Source organism: Meles meles, chromosome 3, assembly GCF_922984935.1.
Source record: "Meles meles chromosome 3, mMelMel3.1 paternal haplotype, whole genome shotgun sequence".
Taxonomy (NCBI): domain Eukaryota; kingdom Metazoa; phylum Chordata; class Mammalia; order Carnivora; family Mustelidae; genus Meles; species Meles meles.
This window is the reverse complement of record NC_060068.1, coordinates 156,705,992-156,729,533: the sequence shown is the minus strand read 5'-3', so window position 1 is coordinate 156,729,533 and position 23,542 is coordinate 156,705,992. Positions and strand designations below refer to the sequence as shown.

The following is a 23,542-nucleotide window of genomic DNA, read 5'->3' as shown; positions in this document are numbered from 1 at the left end:
AAGGTGACTTCCTGAATCATAGATGATTATTACATCTCCCATTCCACTCTGCTGCCCTCAACCCCAAAATGGATTTAAGAGGCTTGTTTTATGGAAGGAATGTTCAAGGTGCTTAAAAAAAAAAAATCCTTACCCCTTGAACAAATGTGTATCTAGGAAAAGAAATCAGCAATCTCAGATTATATTCTTTACTGTCTTCTTCACCTACTCAGGGAGAAAAATCAGATTCCTGTGAGTTTACGATATAAGAAACTTATTTTCCTTTTTCATCAATTCTCGGTTATGTTGGCAGATTTAATGGAGCTCAAAGACTGTCTTTGGGATCCAAGTGTCTTCTAACAACATCTCTCCTTTACTCAGTGCTTATAAGAACATTTTGGTTCTTCATTCAGAAAATTATTATTTTTAAATTTCAGTCCTTTGTTCAGTCTGACCTAATGATCAACCAGAACCCCGAGCAAGGTATAGTGGTGAGTAGTGTGCTACGGCCTAAGCACATGTATAGCAATTAATCCAACGGCTTGTCTATAGACTGGTAGTCTCACTTCTGCAGCTGTGTCCTCCCTTAGCTGATTCCCAGAGAGCTTTCAGTTTGACACGCAGGACTAAGGTCTGACTGCAGCCGTGGCTGGAGGCGGCTATCGCCCACTGACCTATACTGCAGTGCTTGTGAACTGGTCACCCAGTCTGTCCTTGCGAATTTTAGTCCTACCTGGAGACGGGCCTGCTGTTCTGACCCAGAATATTCTGGACTAAAGTCGCCTTAGAAGAGTTGCTTCCATTTTTACATATCCAGATGAAAATGGGTTTACAACGACTGTGATAAAAACCAAAACTACCAGACAGAAGTGGCCATTTGGACTCCATTTTGCATGTCACTAAAATTTTTAGAATTAATATTTTGGGAGACCCCAACGTCTTAAGATCTCGACTGACACACCTGTATCAATAAAACATTAGCAAGAAGTGTAACACTGCAAAATAAAATGTTATGGTGAGAATCCCATTTTTGCATTTGAAATTAGTTTTAAATACTTAAATATTTCCAGTGTTTACTGTCAGTGTAAAGTTGCTAGTAGTCCATTTTGTGAGATTTTGATGTTAAATTGTTTAATGAAATGGTGGTGATAATGAATGAATAATGAATGGTGAAAGCTATAGTTTTAATTCACAACTTTTAGATTCTTTTAAAATTAGCTAACAGGCACTGAAATTTTTTTTAATATTAAAGATGTGCATATAATTAGTGTTTACAATTTCACAACAAAAACCTTGTAAAATTGTTAAAAGCAATTAACAAAACTAACTCCAAAAGCCTACTGTTTATCACTTAAAGTGTGCTGTGGCTCTCTGTAGTTTGAATTGGGTGTACTTAAGATCCTGCACCCAATTTAATTTATTTTTATTTTTATTTATTTTTTCAGCGTAACAGTATTCATTGTTTTTGCACAACACCCAGGCACTGAAATTTTTGAGGTGGTTGGGGGTTAGCTATTTCCCTACAATCTCTGCAACAAATTAGAAAAGGAAAAAAAAAATCAAGCCCAGATCAAACTGCTCCACATACAGATTTTAATAAACATTTATCAACAAGCATACATGCAACCTATTCCTTGAGGTCAGTAAAGCCCCACTTCTCTCGTTTGGTAGCTCACCCACCAGTTTCCATGAAAGGCCCACATAAGGCAAACTTGACAATATTCCAGAGGTGAGACTGTCCTAATCCAGTCAGCAACAAGCAACCAGAAGTCTTTGGACAAGATGGCAGAAGCAAGACCCTTTAGGGGTGAAGCCTTAGGCACCAAGCCTAAACGTACAGGCTACAAGCCTCCTAGATTCTTATGTGCTTTCCATGCACGCATGGGGATCTACTCTGAGGGAATTTAATTGTTCTACACATCCTGGATATCTCTAGTTTTGCCAATGAGAGCCACTATTATTATCTATTATGTTGATGAACAAGCTATTAATTTCCAAAGTAATACCAACTTGAAACATTTACTAATTATCAAAATCTCTGGTGGGGACTGTGCTCTGGATAGCACAAGCACGTGGAACAGCTGCCCATGGCATCTCTGAGCAGGACACTAGCTGTCGCTGCTGGAGACGGAAATGCACGTGAGAGCTGCCTGCTGCCACCGGCTGTGCGTGGAACCCGACCTGTGTGTGCAAATGCTACCCATGACAGAATTAGGAGAAGAAAGAATATACCATTTCCCCAGTTTTTCCAGGGATTTTGTTTCACATGGGGAGAAGGGGAAGTCAGCGTGATGACATGGAAGGGAAGAAGGGAGTACATTGTTCAGAAAGATTCCCGAGCCTAAACTGTTACAAATGCCACATGCCGCCCTCTCAGCAACTGTAACGAATTCTTAGCAGCACTACCTGATACACTACAGAAACTCTTGGCTTCTTATAAAAGTGATTGTGTTACAAGATCTATTTTTATTAGAAAAGTAGAATTTTAAAACTCCTTTTATTTTTATTTTGAATCATTTCATCAATTCCGGGTGCAACCACACCATCATCAAACAGGGAAAAACATTAAAAATGGAGAAAAAGATTAACTACCCATTCCTGTAGTAAGCACAATTTAATAAGAAAATGATGTAAACTTCAAAAAAGGCAAAACTCAAGGTCTTAAAAATAAGATTTTATTTTTCTGTGTGACACATGAAATGAATTTGCCATCACCAACGCGTCCTGGTCGGGCTGCAAAAGCACTCCCCCTAACGGACCATCATAGGAATTTGAACAAAGTTAAACTAGTAAATTTCTTAGGTCAGAGGGAACACACTAAATAGGAAATTGTTAGATCAGTACCTTTCTGTTAGGGTGAGAAAAAAATTACATTCATTAGCTTATGAATTCTAAAGAGCTAAAGATATGTGTGGCTAAAATGATGGTCTTCAATGTGCAAAAAGTCAGTCTTTCCCTATTATGCCAATATATATTTTAAATCCTTCACAGGTCTAACTTTTAAAATATATTGGATTAAAATCAATTCAGAGCTAAATAACTGAAATGACAGTGACTAATAAGATGCTAAAAGATAATCTGAAATGGAGGTTCTTTCATCTAACAAGTATTTGTTGAATATGTACACACAAGGCACTGTTGTAGGTACAGAACATACCAGCGAACAAAACCCAAAAATAACTGCCCTATTTTAAAGGAAAATTATAGTCCTTGAAATTGACTGATTAAATATTTCATAACTAGGTTTTTATATGTGTCCTGTTCTTGATGTTTATCTAAAAATGTGTGCACAACATTTAGTAGATTCATCCATTTTCTTTTTTTTTTTTTTTAAAGATTTTATTTATTTGACAGACAGAGATCTCAAGTAGGCAGAGAGGCAGGCAGAGAGAGAGGAGGAAGCAGGCTCCCTGCTGAGCGGAGAGCCAGATGCGGGGCTCAGATCCCAGGACCCTGGGATCATGACCTGAGCCGAAGGCAGAGGCTTTAACCCACTGAGCCACCCAGGTGCCCCCATCCATTTTCTTCTTGAACATATACCATACTTTATAAAACTCCAACTCTTTTTGCGCCTGCTGGCATACTGAGATGACTTGGGGGGCTCAGAAATTATCAGGGAGTCACTCTGGGCTCAAAACCCTGAACTGTCCATGTGCCGGGAGCAGAGCCCACAACTGTTCTGGGGGAGCGTTTCCCTGAAGTGCTTTGCTGAACTACTCTCCAAACCAATCTCCTCTCATGCCATGTGGCCTATTTTAAGGTAGGGCATTCCAAATATACTGCTTTGATGAATGTTTTTGATGATATTATTCAGTGGTTCTTAACCATCAATAGTGGGGGTGGAGATCACAGGTCACATGGATTGGCATTAGTGGGTATGGGCCAGGGAGGCTAAATGAATCCTGCAATGGGGTGAATTTTTCCCCCATGAAGAACTGTCCCACCCACAAAGGCCAACAGCACCTACCCAACACTTAGCTGTATCACACAGTACAGGTCCTTTATTTATGTAGTTTTTTTTCTACTAGGAAATAAGCCAGATAATTTTAGTATTTCATTTTACTAAATATCTACATGCCATAAAAATTGATGGAAAACTACCCAAGAAAGTGCAAAGTCACTTATTAACTGGTTTTCTCCATGTTGGTTTGGATGAGAAACTTTTATAAGCAAACAGAAGATATCTAATAAGTACTTGCTGCAGTACTTACTGCACTGAACAGTTGCAGAGAACAAGAAGAAATTCTATAACTCTGAAGACTGTTTTATATCTTGTTCATTGATTTCTTGAAAATGTATACTTTAAAACTAAATCATATAATTACTCAGACTTATTTGGCAAAGCCTAAACTTCAGAACATCTGGGAAGAAATCACATGTAAAATAATCACTTCAGTGCAATTAAATACTATTCAAACAAACAAACAATCCTTCAAAACAGTGGTTCTCAAACATTAGCATGCATCAGAATTTCCTGCAGGAAAGTTTTCTTAGGCTACAGATTGTTGCCCCACCTCCAGAGTTTCTGACAAGTTTCCAGGTAATGCTGTTGATAGGTGCCACACCTTGAGAACCACGTTTAAGATATATTCTTCGGAATTCAAACTAATAAGCAATGCCCATACATTGATGCTTTTTCTAATAGTAAATAAATAAAAGAACATTTCCGGTATGGATTCATGGAACTTTAAATTTTTAGACTCTTGAAATGTCTCACTTAAATATTTATCTTGGCTCATGCTGAGGAGTTCAAAAGACAGAACCCCAGGACAGTCCAGTAGTGGGTAATCAATGATTACGTGAAAACATTTACTTGAAAAATATACAGCAACTCTTAGAGTACATGAACCTTATTCCCATCTCCTTCATGCTTCTTTCCTTTAGAAAACCCAGTCTCCTGGAGATGCTATATACCCAGAATGAGAAAGTGACCTATCATGAATGTTCGGGTAGAAGTTACAGGGAAGGCCATACTTAAGACTCTGATTCTGGAACTTCCTCATCAGGGCAGCAGTAATATTCCACAAAACATATCTGTCCATCTTCATTTCTAATCATATACTGTAATGAGAGGAATCCTCGGTTATCTGTTCGAATAGATACCTTACAAGACAGGACTAAGGCCTTTGTAGAAGGTTTCAGTAAAGAAATCTTGTATCTGCAGAGGAGTAAATAAAAAGCAGTTGTTATTCGGACACACTTGAAGCAGTGCTCATAACTCCAAGTAAGGGACAAAAATTAAAAAAAAAACTACCAAGTAACAACATAAGGATAAAATTAAATACTTATCCAATTTGCTAATATCTTTTGTTTATAAAATTTCAATCACTGTCACGACCCCAAGTCCCCAAGTAAACCCAGTACCCTACTATTTATATCTTTAGGGTGTTATACCTTTAGCAACAGATTCAAAGTTTTATGTTTCTTTAATAGATATGTGATATTCAACCTTACCTTCACCACCAATATATCAAGAACTGACCTGTTGACTTGGGTCTGGTTACAATGAAATGATTCCATCAAATCAGAATCTTTGGGATAATCAAGGTGGGAGCTTCCCGCATTCCCAAAAGTAGATAACCTATAGTAAAAAAAAAAAAAAAAAAAAAAAAGGCAATTCATTTATTCATTGGTCCAACAATAAGCCATATTAGGATCTCAGTAAAGAAGACATTTCCTTAAGAAGCTCATTCTGGTGAATGAAAGAGATATATAAAGAAATGCTCACAATACACTACCAATTACAGTAATAAAGATTCCCGCAGGATGCTGTGGGAGTTCAGAAAATCTAGCAACTAATAAACAGCTTTGGAAAAAATCAATCACCAAAGGAATCCAGGGGTGTTTGCCTCAATTTCATTAGCTCACCCTTAAATCAGAAATACGTAAAAGGAGAGAGAGTTTGAGGAGTGATGGCAGACCCTGACCGGAATCATCGGCAAGCCTGGGGTCCTGTTCGCCGTCCTCACCGCCACACCCCAGAATTCTGGCTCTTCTGTATCTTACACTGCTCTTTAGGCTGTTGCATTCTTTTCCTTGCTTGGCAGGATCAGCAGTTTGTGGTTAGCAATTTGTTAATGTTTATGTTTGTTTAATCTGCAAGAATTTTTCGATCATCATTTGTTATGGGGTTAATGCATTGGTAAGTATCGTGTGAGCACAGTGACAGAAGACGTAGGTGCTGGTCTTCCTCAGGTTCCATCTTTTCTCTCCTCTAACTAACCTCTTCTCTGAGCCATCTCGTCCATAGCCAGCCTGGATGATGTTCTTACATCTCAACTGCCATTCTAGACTGATGTCTGGACCTCTGTATGTCCAACTACTCCCTAGGGTCTGAGACACCTCAAATTTAACAAATCCAGAAAAAAAAAATGTCAACTCCTAGTTCCCCACCACCAAATCATTTCCCATACAGGAGATGAAAGATACCAAGATCTATCTAGTTATCTATGCGGAGAGATATTCCTTAGGTGGGCATTTCTGAAATATACTGTTTAAGTGCCCAGAATTTTAATTCCCATCAGTGCTTAAGTAGAATTTCCATTTTGGTTAATATTTTAACCAGTCTTGAGCCAAATTTTTAACGGCTGCATGTCATAAGAGCCTGCTGTTTTTCTAGAGTAGATGTAAAAAGAACATACCTCTCATTCCTTATGTATTTTTAGCTCCTTTACTCTTTAATATTCTGATGTAATTCAAAAGAAAACTATTTAAATCCTCTTTCCAAATTGATTCTAATCTTGAAAATATCATAATTTGTTGGTTCAAAACATTAAGAGCAGCTTGAGAGTTTCTGACATTGTATGTCTGCTGAAAATTGCCCTCCCTTAGGAAGCTTGTAGCGATCAATCCTCCCCTCAGTACTCAGGTAGTGTTCTCTAAGTGTCTCTGTGTATTATTTTGGTACTTAGTGGCACATAATTCTGTTCCTTCTATGTTGTTTCACTTGTATTTGCTTCACCTTGATTTTAAGCTGTTCCTTTCCAAAGTGCTTAAAAAGGTAGCTATGCACACAGCAGGTGACTAATAGATAGTGAATAAACCATGTATAGAAAACATTGGCTTCCTTTTGCATCCTATACTAACTTGAAAGGGAAGAAAAAGATACCACATGATACAAACACCTTTGCCAAAAGTTTAACCCCAAATTTTCCTCTTGATGTCACTTAATCTATAAGCAGCAAGCAGTAAGCAGTACAATGAAAAGACCACTAGTTTATGAAGTAGGAGATAGGGCTATTCACCTACCAACCAACACTACCTAACTATGAAGCTTTAAATACTGAGTTAATCTTCCCGGACTGCAGGTTTCCTGATCTTTTTATAAAAGTATGAAGTAAGAGTGAAAATTCTGAAAATTCTCTAAAGATCTGAAAATTCTAAGAACCTGGAAAATAAAAGTTTTGCATCCTAAGCAAATGTGTAAGCAGGGAGAGAGAGTAGACTACAGTATTAATTTCAATTGCCCTGTGTTCAAGTACCTGAAGTAAGGCTTGTCGGGAGACATGGTGATCTGTAGCACCTCACTCGTCATATCCAATTCAGAAAATGCTTCACGGAGCCCCTCTGACTGCAGAATAATCTTATTGATAACGTTGGTGCTGCAGAAATCGAAATCCAGAGTCTCCTCGGGCTCCTGAGTATTGATTTTACAGACTGTCACCACTCCTCCTTCTTCCAGAAATAGCATCAGAGGGTAACCATAACCTTGGTAACACATCCGAAGTGCAGTTAAAGTCCCTGCAGTGGAAATAAATCATACGTTGGGCTCAGCTTTATAACGCAGGTTCCACCTTCCTTAAATGATACATAAAACGCCTGAAGATGGGGCGCCTGGGTGGCTCAGTGGGTTAAAGCCTCTGCCTTCGGCTCAGGTCATGATCAGTGTCCTGGGATCGAGCCCCTCATGGGGCTCTCTGCTCAACAGGGAGCCTGCTTCCTCCTCTCTCTCTGCCTGCCTCTCTGTCTACTTGTGATCTCTGTCTGTCAAATACATAAAAAAACAAAACAAACAAACAAAAAAACCACCTGAAGATTATTTTACTCTGCCCAATTTCTAGCACATATGAATGCATCTCTTTCTAAAAAGGGATCATATTTTCCCTGGTGACAGTTATGTGTAGACAATTCAAACAATAACTAATAAAACTGGCCAAGAAAACAAAACATAACTCTTTGAAATCATTTTCCAGCTTGCCAAAACACCTCAGAAATAGCTTACTGATTTTATATATGTACAATTTCCAGGATGGAGATTCTACGTGGACCAATACTGCAAGTAACAGAATTACTGCAGAACAAGCTATGCTCTTTCTCAAAGGTGCGAGGTGTGCAACAGTGGACTACTTTGATATTGTCGATACGATAATATCAGTGTACAGTGGACTACTTTGATATTGTCGATACGATAATATCAGTGTATTCACTGTGATAAGGATCCTTCCAACCTTTCCTATTGGGAGATATTATGTACATTTCCTCAAACTAGGAGAAAAAGAGAGTGGTGTGGGTTTTAACACTACAAACCACTAGAGAGCAGGAGGAATAGGACTAGACATTCTAGCTCCTTTTCTCCTCCTGGATGGAGAGCCACCATGAGGAATGAGGGAAAGCAGATGCTTTTATGAAAAACCAGCTAGGGAATGCTGCATTAGGAAAATGTATAATAATAATGGAATTTTCAGTACAAAATTAAAATATATTTTCTAAAGAACCACACTGAGCTTTCCCTAGCTAATCTCTAGATTCCTGTGAAATAAAATCATTCTTTGGGGGATTCCTTGTAGTTTTATATCCATAGCAACTGAATTCACTATTCCTAAAAAAATGAAACATATGTTTTAAAATTAAACATTTCAAGAAATAGACAATTTATAACCAGGATTAAAGAAATAAAAGCAAGCACATTTTGAACACAGTAAACTAGGTGTGAGAAGAATCGGTTTCTCTCTTTCTTGGCCACTAAACTGTAATCCTGAACAGGTTAGGGGGAAAAAAAAAAAGCATTTAATATGTATTTTGCAATGTTAAAGTTAATTAACACATATTCAAAGTCTTCTCTTGGTTAGTTCAAATTTAAAATTCCCAAACTTTGTAAGTTAAAAAAAGATTACTATAAATACTTTTGCAAATATGAAAAGAACTATACTTTCTACTATACTTTTTATTAATGTGAAAAGTTAGAATCTATGATTGTGACCAGTGAGAAATGAATTTGCAATTTCCAAGGCATGTTTCTTACTTCTAATACCTTTCCTGTATTTTTCTGAGCATTTGCTTTTTGTCATTATGATAATAAAATGGTTCACCTGGCATAGGACTTGATCCGAAAATTGATAAGCAGTCTAAAAGGACAGTTAAATTTATTCGAAAAGCAACAGACTCTTCCTGAACTATAAACTCTTGAAATATTCCAGCCTGTGAAGAAAAGTAAACATGAAAATGCATATATATTAATGAAAACTCACAGACAAGGTTCTAGATTTCACTTTGTTTTAAAAATAATATTGTGCTAACCCCATGAAAATCATTTGATTACCAATCAAAACATCTTCAGCTTTTTCAACTATTAACCATTAGAATGCTACTACTCAGTAGTTAAAGGTGTAACTGACTTTAGTACCATGCAAAAACTTTATGAAAGGTCTTTCATCTAGCTTCTTGATCTAAACTATTGCCCACAGGACTTTCCCTTGTCTCATCTTTTGCCCGTCAACAGTGCTAAAGTCATTTGGAAAACAGCCAAACAATTTGATAATGCACGAGTGATACTAGTTTTCAATTATCTTTTGAGGACAGGAACCATGCCTCATCTATCCCTTTATACCTGAGGTTACACTATGCACTTTGGTGTTCAAAAAAATGTTGGATTAGGGGTGTCAATAGCGGCTGCCTTCGGCTCAGGTCATGATTCCAGGGTCCTGGGATTGAACCCCCCACCCCTTGGCATCTGTCTCCCAGCTTAGCAGGGAGCCTGCTTTTCCCTCTCTCATTGCCTGCCACTCTCCTTGCTTATGTGCTCTCTTTCTCTCTCTCTCTCTCTATATATCAAAAAAAAAAAAAAAAAATAAAATCTTTTTAAAAAGTTGATTAAATCTGAAATCCTATCTGAACCATACACATATTGTTTTGTAAGGACACATTATAACCAATAAAATGGAAATACTGGTCAAGAGCATATACTGGAAACAAATGTTTGGGCTCTCATCCCAACTCAGCCACTTGCCAACTGTGGGACTGTTGGCAAATCACTTAAAAAGATGCCCATTTCCATACCTGAATGAAAGCATTTGCTTGCACACACTTTGCATTTTCCACTGTAACCTTGATTCCATTTTTAGTAGCGAAACACGTAGCATGCTCTCGGAAATGAATAGCCTTCAAGATAGTGGAGAGATTCCTAACGTTGTCAAGGCTGGCCACTAAGCTGTAGTCATTCTCGTCTTGGATCTGTGGGGTTAGGAGGGGCATCGTCCACTGCACATTGGTCCCAAGGGATGCTCCCGGAGCCAACACTTGCTGCGGAAGAACACGAAACACCTGATGAGATTCGACAATAAAGCTCCGGTCAATGCGGGCAAGTCCCGCGATGTCAACCCTCGCTGAGGCGAGTGGAAGAGGCCTGGGCATCGAACTCCGCCGGACAGGGGTGGCACCCCACTTCTGCCTCTTCAACTCTCTGTAACTTTGGGGGAAAATTACTCTTCCCTCTAAGCTACGATTTCCTCGTAGTAAAGGGGCCAGTAACAGAAAAAGTTTAGTAAGGGGCCAGTAACAGAAAAACAGGCAACTAACGAGGTAGTTCTACTGGGGGGCAGTCCCCCCAAACCTGGGTTACGTGTCCCGCAGAGTCTGGTTTGAGCTGTCTGGCACCCCCAGCCTTGCCCCTAACAGAACAGGCGGCGGAGGGCGGGCCCCCATTCTTCTGGAGATCCTAGAGTCCCACACAACCCCGTTCCCCATCCCGTCAAGAGACGGCATCTATTTCCTGACCCCGGGATCCGGGCACGGAAACCTTACCTTTCCAGCGGGATCCGGACGCCCGAGAGCCCTTCGCAGCCAGGTCACGGAAGACGCCCACCGCGCCTCTCAGGCAGCCGGAGAGGAAACGCAGCGGATCCCGCCACTCTTTTCGGGCCAGACAGCCACCTCGGCCACCGTCACCACAGAGATAGAGGCGGCCTAGAGAGCCGCGCATGCGCCACCAGAAACCGGAAAAAGGTACCATCGAGCCGGAATTGCAGAGCCGAGGGCTCTCTACCATAGAGATCGGAAAGGGGAGCGAGCGGCAGAGCCGGAAGGAAAGCCAAGACTGAGGCGGTCAGGCAAGATGGCGGCGACCAAGAGGAAGCGGCGTGGAGGCTTGGCGGTTCAGGCTAAAAAACCGAAAAGGAATGAAAAAGCTGCCAAGCAGCCAGCTAAGCTGCGCGACGTGGCGGAAGAGGCGGAAGAAGAAGAGAGAGACCGTATCCCAGGCCCCGTTTGCAAGGTAGAGCTTACATCCAGGTTACACTTGCGGCTCTACACGCCTTCCCTGGGGCTACCTCCCTGATGAGAGCTTTGGTAATTTCGGAGTAGCCTATTACCGGAGCTCGGTTTCAGCTCTCGTCCGGGTCAGACAGGTCACCGCGCTTACAGCTAGCTCTTCTGCACGTGGCCGTCTTCTGGAGGCAGCGGCCGAGGAAGCGGGCTGGCTTCGGAACGGTTCACAGGGAAGCAACCTTTGGGGTATTGAGTCCCAGTGTTGTGTCTTCTGACTACTCCATTTCCCCCATTTGGGGTAGTATTACTTTTCCTTAAAGTTATTTCTCGCTATTGAGGATGTATCTTCCAATGGCTACTAGTCCCCCTATTCCACCATAGTCAGCTTCTGTCAGTCTGGGATCCTGAAGCTTGTTAGGCGGTCCTTTTTAAAAAGTTGCTGCCCTTGGGATAATGGCTTTGACTTGTCTGATCAGGTTTTTAACTCTTACGGAAGGATGAAAGCTAGACGAGGTAGAATAAACTTTTCTTGTTTTCAGACATATATATATATACACACATATATATATATATATGTCAGGTACTGTCCGAAGTTAGGTTTCCTCTGGCTTTGGCATTCTAAACTAGAATAGAACTTTCTTTCTGAAGGGTTGGGAGTTTAGAAGAAAACTTAAGAACGCATGTAAGTTCATAGTTTGTATTCAGAAGAAGGTGAACACAAGTTGTTGGGCCTAACTTCCATTCCATAAGCTAGATCCAGTACTTTGGAGACAAAGGTATTATTTGATTTATTTCTGTTTTGATTCTATTTCTGCTTTCCTGGCCCTTAGCATTGTACTCTAGCAGGTAGTAGGTGATAAATGACCATCTGTGGTGGAAAGCACTAGGAAAGGAGTTAGCTCTGAGGGATGAAAGATGAGTTTAAATTCTAGCCCTACTGATAGTTAATGTCCATGTTTTGAGTTCTTTTGTCATCTGCAAATTAAGAGGAAGAAAATGTGCTTTACTTTTTGTGAAGAATAAGCTGGACTTCTAGAGGATTTTCAGTAAACGTTAGTGCTCCCACTCTTCCCTTAACCTGGAAGGAAATACAATAGTATCTATGACCTGAGTCATAGTATGAAAAATTCTCTGGAAGTACAGAAGATAGAAATTACTTTTACCCTTGGACAGTCATGTAAGGGATCATGAAGGATTTATTCCTTGAGTGGATTTCAAAGTAGGGGCACATTTTCAGTATTCAGTATTCAAAAATGAGAGGGAACAGTATGAGGGCAAAGAAGAAAAAGTGATCAAAGGCATTGATGTGGAGGAAAATGCTGAAAATCTAAAAAATAGAGCCAGATTAGCTAAAAGGTAGGGTTTATTTAGGGCAATAGTGAGGTAGAATTAGAAGTATATTTTAGAATCCAGTGTTAAAGCTATGTCATATTGGAGTTTGTTTAGAAAATCCTGGTAGGTTAAGGATGTGGTTGAAACAGTGCTTTAAAAAGACTAAGCTGGTGCTAGTCCGCCAGACCTACTGGAGAAATTCCTGTCCGGGAAGTCTAGCCATTTTAGGAGATTTAAGATAATAATCTGAATGCCAGCACTGTGAATAGGAAGGCATTAAGAGTTGTTTTGAAAGAGAAATTGACAGCATTTCGTAGTGCTTATGGTATAGGAGAAACAGGCAAATAGATAATTCAAAGCTGGGGGGATGGAAATGATGGTTGCCTCATTAGAAAAACAGGAAACTTACTATATTTAAGGTTTAGTATTCTAGAGTTGAATTTGAGGTGTTAAGTCAAATACTTGGTTTATTAAGAGTGGAGAGAGTTCCTTACCTTTCTATAGATTTGACAGTTGAAGTTATGGAATGATTATGAGAACTCTGTTGTGAGAGACCTGAAACCAAAAGAGGACTAGGAAAGGGTTTTTCAAGGTAGGAGGAGGAATTGGAGAGGTGGAAGAAGAAAAACCAAAAATGAAGAAGTCAAGGAAAGTATTTCTGGGAGGGAGCCATGGTCAGTGAATACCACTGAGAGATTGTCAGGATTGTTTAGCCTGTTACCTGGAAGCTTTTAATGAATATTACTGTGTCTCTACTTACCTTACATACAAGGAGTCAACTTTTCCATTGGCTGTGTTATTTTATCAGAACCAGGGGCTATCTTTAGCTTGTTTTTTAGATAGGGGATCTAAATTTTGAATATTAAGATAAAATGGGGACTTTTCAAGTTTCCTTTTTTGCGTCATCACATGTTACCATGATGCTTTACCATTTCTATCCTATCCTGTATGACAGATGTGTTGTGTTATCTGTCATATAGAATAGAAATGGCAAAGCATCTCAATAAGGGTTTTATGTGGTTCTTGCCTTTGTGTCTTTATTGATTTGCTTGCTTGTTGACTATATTCCCACATAAGAACAGTGCCTGACTTCTGGCAGGAACCTAGTAAATATTAAATTAATATTAAAGTTTTCTTGTGAAAGGAATATTGACTGAGGAGTTTGTTCTGGGTTCAGGCGTGGAAGGATTCTATATATAGTGAAACATCTCAGTTCTCTGAATTACACACATGGGAGAGAGGCAGAATTAAGGATGTAGTCTTGATACATTAGAGGGTGATGGAGTATTTAAGAACTAGATACTTGTAAAACTATCTTTTAAAAAAACAAACAAGGTATGAGTATGAGATTTAAAAATCTTAACATTTTCTTTTTCTTTAGGGCAAGTGGAAAAATAAGGAACGGATTCTTATCTTCTCTTCTAGAGGAATAAATTTCAGAACGAGACATTTAATGCAAGACTTGAGAATGTTGATGCCTCATTCTAAAGCAGGTGCCTTTATATCATACACTTTTAAAGTTCTTATTTATAAACTTGTCTCTATATTCTCACTTTAAGTCATTGTTTAACCTTGTCACTTGTTCAGCCTTATCAGGTAGAGAACTCTTTTGCCTCAGAACAGTGACAAGATTTTTTCATTAATATTTTGTTAGAAATATTTTATTCACTAAACATTCCCTTCACTTTCTAGATATCCTATAGTTATCAAAACATTTCTTGAAGGTCCAAGAATGCCTTAATTTTAATGTTCTCAGACATCATGAGCTGGTTGTTCTTCTAAATAATTGAGGACATCGTGTATCTGCATTTTCTTTTTTTTTTTTTTGTAAGTTGGCTCCAGGCCCAGCATGGGGTCCAGTGCGGGGCTTGAACTCAAAGCCCCAAGATCAAAACCTGAGCTGAGATTGAGTGTCAGATGCTTAACCACTGAGTCACCCAGGCACCCCACTATCTGGCATTAAAAACAAAACAAACAGAAAAACCTGTTCATACTAAGAAGTTAATGGGCTGGAGTGGGATTTCAAGCACCTTTAATTTGGGGCTGAACCTACGTCTAAATGGCAAGATACTCTCTTTAGCAATGGTGTATCTTGCAGGCAAGTGAAGTTTCATGTTTAGAACTGCGGCAGTACCATCACACAGCTGTTTTTGTGCCTGTGTTGGGAGGAGCTTTTGACTTTCATTCTAGGTTAGAGCTTTGTTCCTTAGACCACTGTTTCTCAAACTGGGGTCTGCTGTTACATCTTTATATCTCTGAAACTCAGAAGAGATTTAATTTATATATTTTTTTCCTGTGATAATCTGAAACAGTTTTTTCAATCCATTTCCTTTGCTTCAAATTTTAGTTTCTTCAGTGAGTGTTCCTTAAACTGCAATCCTAGAACATAGTTCAGTTTGTGAGAATGTTTCCATATTTGAAAGTCACTTACAGAATATGTAAAGTTGACGAGAAACACTGCTTAGATCATAGTTTATGATTCTTGAGAACCATTTTCTAGTCATTTTTATAAAAAATGAACAAGATTTTTAAAGAGGTCATATGTTCTTAGGTCTAATAATTTTGAAAATTAATTAAATCTCTTTTAAACTGAAGATTGTAAAAACATTTAAAATACTTTTTTAGAAAGCATGTGTGATTTGTTTGAAGTAGCTTTGAAATCTTTTATTTACTTTCTTTTTTTCTTTTTATAGATACAAAAATGGATCGTAAAGACAAGTTATTTGTCATTAATGAGGTAATTTTCGATAGCAATCCAAGTAAAATATTCTAGGAACACTATTTAGGAATAAAATATTTTGGAATACTAAAGATAGTTCTATTATTAAACAATAAGTCAATTATTCAGTGACTTTTAAATTGTTTTGTAAAAGATAACTCAAATTATTCCTGACTCCAGTAATCTGACTTAGAAATTTTTATATACTGTCTATATCTTACAGTTTGAATACTCAGTTTATATACTGTCTGTATCTCGCTATCTGAATCCACTGAGCCACCCAGGCACCCCTATAATGGCTACTTACTAAAAACTATCAACATGTACAAAATAAATAAAAAGTTCATTAAATATTTTTAAAACCACACATTTTAGAAAGTATTTCGTCAGTATTAAAGGTGATACGTGTGGTAATTGCTCTTAAGATACTACAAATTATTAATAGGTTAATTTTCAAAGTGTTGTTGAAGATACTAAACTTATATTTTAAAGCTAACTTTTAAAAATGTAGAGGAATTGTGTTTTAAGATCATTTTCTTTTGTGATTAGAAAGGCTTCTTTATTCATTTAGCATGGATTTTTGAACTTGTGTTATAAATGGCCTTATTCTACTGCTGTGGAAACTGTTTAACAGAATAATGCCCCTTTTCATCCAGTGGGGCTTACATACTAATGGGGGATTCAGTCCATGAACAAGTATAATTTCAAGTGAAGATAGGTGAAAAAACGTTATGAGTTTCTAGCAGTTGAAGCTCGACTAGAAAACAACCAACTTAGTGTTGTTGTTTGTTCTAAGACCAATAAGAAACAAAAACATTGGACCTAAGAGTTTTTAAAGCTGTTAAGTTTAAAGTCTCAAGTAGTTGAGGTTGATGAGCACTATATTAGGTAGTTTATGAATGTTACAGTAGTATAAGCCTTCAAGATGTTGAAGGTTAATTCAACTTGAAATACGTTTTCTATACTTCTGCCTTTCACCAGTCCCTTAGTGATTTCACAGAATGGAAATCACAGAAATGATAGTACAAATTAGGAAGAAAAATCTTAAATTTCTTGAGCTTAAAATGAAAAAGCTAAAGAGTTAAAAATAAAAATAATCATTATAATGGATGTAGTTGGCTCTTGAAGGACTGTATTTTCTTAAGATTGATAAGGTTAATCGTAGTGTGCCTTACCCCTCCAGGTATCTTTTTTTGCTCTTTGTGGACTGTACATGAGAGTATGGTTGAAGATAGAGGCTCCCAGTAAGCAGAAGAGAGACCAGAGTATCTAGTTTACTTTAGAATACCTAAGGGAAACTTTAAATGTTTCTTTTTGTGAATTTACCTAGATTTAGACCTTTGTAGCCCATTAACTTGCTTAAGTATTTTTGGAGGAATATAGATATTAGTTGCTTTGGTTCTCATTTTTACTATCTACTTCATTTTTCCATACTTTGCTCTGTTTAGGTTTGTGAAATGAAAAACTGCAATAAGTGTATCTATTTTGAAGCTAAGAAAAAACAGGATCTCTATATGTGGTAAGATAATGTGTTAAAGAAGATTTAGGTGGAACTGTGCTTGAAAATTGACTTACTCTTTAAATCTCTTAGGGTATAGACTCCTTTTAGTCTTTTACATAAAAAGACGGGGCCAGAGGATGAAGCAAATTCATTTGATTTCACAAAAGTTGAAACCTTTAAAGAAAGTTAAATGTGTGGATGTTACAAACATGGTATGGTGTCTTTTAAACTGAGGTAGTAAGAATTTACTACATTCTAAATTCTAATTAGTTGAAAAATTTCATATTTTTCAGGCTTTCAAATTCACCTCATGGGCCATCTGCTAAATTCCTCGTTCAAAACAGTAAGTTGACTCAGTTTAAGATTTTTTTTTTATGACAAAATTGAAAATGCTCTTTTGGGACAATTGTGCTAAAGTTATAACTATTTTTATTGGTATGTTTTTTTCTAGTCCATACCCTAGCTGAACTAAAGATGACCGGAAACTGTTTGAAAGGTTCTCGGCCCCTTTTGTCTTTTGACCCTGTAAGTTTCTCATTAGTGTATGAGGTCTAATTTTCTTACTCTGTGTGGCTGTTTTTTAGTGAATATGGTTTATTATTCAATTTATCAAAAAACCCACAATTTTAAACAAAACACTGCTGTTGTCAAATAATATGTTCACTTTATTTTTATAGGCTTTTGATGAATCACCACATTATGCTTTGTTAAAAGAACTCTTGATTCAGGTAAATCTTTCCTGGAAAGTATTTTCAGTAATATAAATGTGTGTCTCCTTTGGACTTTTTGTTAATTTAGCTATCTAAAACGTACATGATATGCACTAGAATAAGACATTAACTTTTTTTTTTTTTTTAAACTAGATCTTTAGTACACCACGATATCATCCCAAAAGCCAACCATTTGTGGACCATGTATTTACCTTCACCATTTTGGATAATAGGATATGGTTTCGGAACTTTCAGGTTAGCTTTAATTGATTTTTAATTATACTTTGAAATGAAGTGGGTGGGGTATATTGCATTTGTAGAATATGCAAATAATAAGTCCTTTTGTTTTAAATAGTTTTTTGCCCCCACAGACTTGTAGCAGTTAACTGCTGTCTCACACTTTTCCTACTTTTTTCCTACTTTTTCTCTACTTTTTTCCATGGCTAGTTGGTTTTGGAGTAAAGGTTTGCTAACAAGCAACTATATATTCAGTAAGATAGAAATTTCTCTCTAAAAAGGTTGGAATCTGTAGGTGGAGGTTGTTAAGACTTACAAGAACATGATCTCTCTAGAATGCATTCAGTGAGAACTATGAGATAAGTCATACAGTGACTCGTTTAGGAGGAGAGGTGATTCTGGAAATCTTGAAGCAGGATTTGGCAGGATAAGAAGTCAGAAAGGTAGAGAGGTGTGCTTGCTTCGGCAGCACATGTACTAAAAAAAGAAAGGTAGAGAGGTGGAAGGAACAGCGTGTGAAGTAATCTGGGCTCTTTCCTCCATGTGTTATGTTGGATACTCTGCAGTGTGACTTAAACATCGCCCAGTAGCCTCTGAGGGCAGACATACCTGAACCAACAATGTTGTGTTCATATTTGTAGTTCAGAAGTTGCCTCTTAATTCCACAATCAGGAACCATTCAGAAGTAAATTTGGCCATATATCCTTTTATATACCCTTTAATCTAATTTGAATTAGAGGTATAAATACAGTTAGGAATTGACTTAAATTTTATTTTATTTTATTTTATTTTTTTTAATTATTTATTTGACAGAGAGAGATCACAAGTAGGCAGAGAGGCAGGCAAAGAGAGAGGAGGAAGCAGGCTCCCTGCCAAGCAGAGAGCCCGATGTGGGGCTCGATCCCAGGACCCCGAGATCATGACCTGAGCTGAAGGCAGAGGCCTAACCCACTGAGCCACCCAGGTGCCCCTTGACTTAAATTTTAAAAGGGTTCTCCATAGGGTGCTTTAATACATTTTGTTACAGTGGTAGCAGTTTTAAAAACTCATTTAACCGCAGTTTTTCAAGAATACGTATGCTGTGAGGGCGCCTGAGTGGCTCAGTGGGTTAAAGCCTCTGCTTTTGGCTCGGGTCATGATCTCAGGGTCCTGGGATCGAGCCCCGCATTGGGCTCTCTGCGTGGCGGGGAGCCTGCTTCTCCCTCTCTCTCTGCCTACTTGTGATCTCTGTCTCTCTGTCAAATAAAGAAATAAAATCTTTAAAAAAAAAAAAAATACGTATGCTGTGAAAAGCAAGATAAGGACCAAGTTGAAATTACTAAATTTTGAGAGAACACCCTGGAAAAAAGTTAGTATTTTCCTGTGACAACTACCTGTAACTAGTAATATATTTCAGAAAATACTGAGAATTTGGCACTTGCCAAGTTTTACTTCCCCCTTAATTTAATTGGTTCTCACTTCTTTTAGGCATATTTGTAATAAGGTTATAGCCAGTGTAACTTTGAAGAATAGTATATCCAAACCAAAATGAAATGTTTCCTTTTTATTAAAGATAATAGAAGAAGATGCTGCTCTTGTAGAAATAGGACCTCGCTTTGTCTTAAATCTCATAAAGATTTTCCAGGGAAGTTTTGGAGGACCAACTTTATACGAAAATCCTCACTACCAGTCACCAAACATGGTAAGCTATTTTTGTTGTTCAGTGGTCCCTCGATGCCCAGAAGTCGCTGGCCAAAATGATTCTGTCAAGTGATTTCTGTTAACTGTGAAACTAAGTTTTTTGTTTTTTTTTTCCCCTGCATACTGTCTTGCAAATTACTACTTTTTTTTAATGACAAGAGTGAAGGGAAAATGGGGCTCACAAGTGAATGTCCATATGTAGTATGTTTTTATTTTGAAAGCATCTGATATTTTGTTGTGTTTAGCATCGGCGTATCGTAAGAACCATCACAGCTGCAAAATACAAAGAGAAACAACAAGTGAAGGATGCACAGAAAATGAAAAAGAAAGAACCAAAGACTATTCTTCCACATGATCCCACTGCAGATGTTTTTGTTACACCGGCCGAGGAAAAGCCGATAGAAATACAGTGGGTAAAGCCAGAGCCCAAAGTCGATTTGAAAGCAAGAAAGAAAAGGATTTACAAAAGGCAAAGAAAAATGAAACAGAAGATGAACAGTGGGAATGCAAAATGAATCAGTGGATAACTAACTTTTAGTAATTTTATATTTATTTTGTATTCAATGTGTAAATACATTTTATTATCCAGGACTACCTTATATCTTACTAGTGTGGCAATTTAGACAAAGAGATACCAAATTAAAATTTGTGGCTTCAGTGGTGTGTATGTTTTTCTAAACGTCACCAAAATTCATCAGTTCATTTCTGTTTTTCTTTTCAAAGCTTGTTTGGTATTACTGAAAATTCAGCACACTTCAGGTTTAGACTTGCTTTCTTGGATTAAAATTTTGGGTTTAGCAAAGCTGAAATTCAAACAGATTTATTGGGCCATTATTACTTGTAAAACAATGAATTAGGTACTTAGTTTTGGATGATAAAGTGCAGACAGATTGGTAGAAAAAGCATCTTGCTGAGGTTGGAGTCCCCGAGTCCCAGTGAATGAGGCCTTGGAAAAGCCAATCCTTGATCTTGATTTCTCACCTCAAGAAAGTACAATTGGATGCTTGGGTGGCTCAGTTGGTGAAGCGTCTGCCTTCAGCTCAGGTCATGATCCCAGGGTCCTGCAGTGGAGTCCTGCATCATTGGGCTCCCGAGTCTGCTTCTCTCTGCGCTGCCCCCTAGAGTGGGTGTGAGCTCTCCCTCTCTCTCACAAAAATAAATAAAATCTTAAAAAAAAATTTTACATTAAGTTTTAGGTTCTGAGAATCCAATGAGTTAATACGTGTTTGGAAGTATTTGTAGATTACAAATTTAATTTAGAAGCAGTGGGTATAAGTGATAATTTAATAGTAAAAGGAAGAAAAGTGGAATAGTAGTTGGAGGGCACTGGAATATTTGAGTTGCTCCCCTGATGAAAGAACTGAGGTGAAGAGCACAGGGCTTACCCTCCTAAAGGTCAGTTAGTAGGAAGGAAAGACAAGATTCTGGGTGCTAGTGGCTGTGGACAGGTAGGTGGTCGCTGAAGAGACTGAGAGATGTGCACATATGTACATAACAGGATTGGATCATGTGTGTGGTGTTCTGTGACCCACTTATTTTTATATCCTATTAATCACTTCCCCATGTCTTTATTTTACATGACTAATAATTGCATAGTATTCTACTCTGTGCTATACTGTACAATCTGTCCCTTATGGGATATTACAGTATTTCAGGTATCAATGCTTATGGCAAACATTTCTTGACATAAATTATTTTGTACCACCTTGTGGTTCCCTGTAAGTGGAACTCAAGTCAAAAGATTCCCCCCTAAATATTGTACTTTACCAGAGGTCAGTGTTCATTTATTTACTTGTACCCTTGACAACAGTGAAATAACTTGTCAGTTTGGTAGGTTAAAAAAAGAATACCTTTTTTGGGTAGGTTTTAGTTTTTCTTTTGTGACTAATCTTGTTTTTGTGTGGTAGTTAATCTTTTACTAATTTGTAAGAACTCTTCTATGGCAGGGTTACTCTGGGTATCTCTCCTAGTTCCTCACTTGTATTTTAATTTTGTTTATTTTGAATCTGTAGGTAGAACAATCAATTTTCCACTATATTTCATTTTTTCTTAATTTTCTTCAAAGAAAGGTCCTGAATATAAAATTAGGCCACATTATTTTGAAATAGTCTAAATTAGGCTACTTGAAATCTATACTAAGCAGGTAATTCAGTTCAGAGGTTCACTTTAAATACTTGTGCATAGCTAGTGAAGGCCAATTTTGGTTAAGTGCAGGGGGAGAAAAAGCTTATTTATTTAAGCAATTGAATACAGCCTGGGATGAAAAGAAGCTGTATTCAGGATTTGTATTTAAACACCCACGTCCCAAGAAGTTAATTATAGGTTATAAAATAAACTGGCTCAACAAGTTTGAATGAAGACCCAAACTTTTAAGATTTTCTGAGGTGTGTGTCATAGAGTTTTAGTGGCATTTCTTTAACAATTTTGATGATGTTTCTACATATTTTCCTGTCCCAAATTACTTCCCTTTCATGATCATTTATATGTGTACCTCATTTGAATGAGAATTCCTTTTTTTAACTTAATGTTCATTGAGAAGTCAATTTGTTCAATAAAGATAATCCTTTAAACTGAAATTTATATCCAGTGTAATTGTCTCTATATTTCTATAACTGTTAACAGGCAGAAACAATTTCTTCTCTCAGGAAAAATGCAAGTGAGTCGGGTTGTAAGCAAAACCAGATGCAGTTGGAGGAAGGAAAATTCTATTGTCACTTTTTATCCCCCGACCCCTAGCCCTATTCTCAAATGGGGAAAGTTTCCATTTTCACCTGTATTTCAACTTCTCAGTCCCTATCCATTGCCAATTTACAAACTAAGATGGTGTATAGTATCTCCCTTCTTTGAAAAAGAGGCAGGTGTGTAAATTTTGAGTATGAGTTGGTTGAACAGTGGGGTGTGGAGAAACTTGAGGTTTGGGGTTGGTTTTGATTGTGCAGTGGGCAGGGTATTAGGGAAGCAAGGAACCACCTTGTACAATAAGATGTTAGCAATAGAGCCAACCCTTTACACATGGTTGACAAAACCTACACCTAACAACTGATAAACATTCCACATTACAGTGAAATATATTGGTGTATCTATTAAGCCAATATATTTTAATGACAATTAGGATATTATTTTGACACCTTATCAAACAAACAGTTGTAGGGATCTTCCATCCTGTAATAAAGGTGTGTCCGTTGGAACAACAAAAACTGGTTAAATACTATCCCCTAAAGGCATTCTTAACAATCTAGGAAATGCAGGCTTAGAAGCCAGAAAGTGTTAGTTGATGGGTCAACACAGTTTTATTCATACTGGTGGTAAAACATTTGGTATGTTATTTTAAAATGTGTTGATGGTCTCTCAAATTTTCCACTTTAAGGCATCATATTTACTGTGACTTCATTGCCTATTAGAACGAGCAGTATTAGAGATCTCGATAAGTGGCAGCTGAAGAGAACTGAAGTTAAATCCTGTATTTGGTTCACCTGAATCCTGCCATTGGTCAGCTGGGGAGGCCTGAGCAAAACACTCGACTATTTCGAGCCTGAGTCGCCTCACCCGGAAAAACGGGGGCCCACTGAGAAATCGTCTTCAGTAGACAAGATGCTTTCCGGAACCTTCTATCAGACTCCTATCAGCCCTCCGGCGGCCAGCCCAGTTAGTGCTCCTTACACAGACCGGCTACTGTGCCCCTCACAATGACGCCCGCCGTGGCCCCGCCTCCCACCTGTCGGGGCCCCGCCTTCATCCCGCCGCGGCCCCGCCTCCCACCTGCTGTGGCCCTGCCTCCATTCCGCCGAGGCCCCGCCTCCCTCGCGCAGCTTTTCCCGGAACCGAGCCCTCCCCCAGCCCATGCGAAGCCGCGGCCTCCGGCACCGCCCCCTCCGCGCTCCCGCGTGCCGCAGCCCGCGCCGC

The 23,542-nt window shown here is 38.3% G+C and overlaps 2 protein-coding genes across 2 annotated transcripts; one reads left to right on the top strand and one right to left on the bottom strand.

The window, feature by feature from the left end:
• Positions 1 to 4,020: 4,020 nt before the first annotated feature.
• Positions 4,021 to 11,164, bottom strand: RAD1 (RAD1 checkpoint DNA exonuclease). Its single transcript, XM_045998646.1, has 6 exons — positions 10,999 to 11,164; positions 10,255 to 10,497; positions 9,288 to 9,396; positions 7,461 to 7,719; positions 5,462 to 5,560; positions 4,021 to 5,137 (listed from the first exon to the last, which is right to left on the bottom strand). The coding sequence occupies exons 2-6, from the start codon at positions 10,447 to 10,449 to the stop codon at positions 4,954 to 4,956; spliced, it is 846 nt and encodes a 281-aa protein (XP_045854602.1). The 5' UTR covers positions 10,450 to 10,497; positions 10,999 to 11,164; the 3' UTR covers positions 4,021 to 4,953.
• Positions 11,165 to 11,278: 114 nt separating this feature from the next.
• On the top strand, positions 11,279 to 22,215 carry BRIX1 (biogenesis of ribosomes BRX1). Its single transcript, XM_046000881.1, has 10 exons — positions 11,279 to 11,467; positions 14,174 to 14,285; positions 15,486 to 15,529; positions 16,960 to 17,030; positions 17,306 to 17,355; positions 17,464 to 17,537; positions 17,690 to 17,740; positions 17,876 to 17,977; positions 19,512 to 19,640; positions 19,885 to 22,215. Exons 1-10 carry the CDS (start codon positions 11,309 to 11,311, stop codon positions 20,152 to 20,154), a joined length of 1,062 nt encoding a protein of 353 aa, XP_045856837.1. The 5' UTR covers positions 11,279 to 11,308; the 3' UTR covers positions 20,155 to 22,215.
• The last annotated feature ends 1,327 nt before the right edge of the window (positions 22,216 to 23,542 follow it).

Excerpts from the sequence above, each read along its gene's own strand:
- RAD1 (XM_045998646.1), bottom strand. The coding sequence starts at position 10,449 with ATGCCCCTCCTAACCCCACAGATCCAAGACGAGAATGACTACAGCTTA. Across the intron at positions 7,720-9,287 it reads CGGATCAAGTCCTATGCCAG|GGACTTTAACTGCACTTCGG; the intron begins GTGAACCATTTT and ends TTTCCACTGCAG. Across the intron at positions 5,138-5,461 it reads AACCAGACCCAAGTCAACAG|ATACAAGATTTCTTTACTGA; the intron begins GTCAGTTCTTGA and ends ACTCCTCTGCAG.
- BRIX1 (XM_046000881.1), top strand. The coding sequence starts at position 11,309 with ATGGCGGCGACCAAGAGGAAGCGGCGTGGAGGCTTGGCGGTTCAGGCT. Across the intron at positions 11,468-14,173 it reads TCCCAGGCCCCGTTTGCAAG|GGCAAGTGGAAAAATAAGGA; the intron begins GTAGAGCTTACA and ends CTTTTTCTTTAG. Across the intron at positions 17,741-17,875 it reads TAAAAGAACTCTTGATTCAG|ATCTTTAGTACACCACGATA; the intron begins GTAAATCTTTCC and ends TTTTTAAACTAG.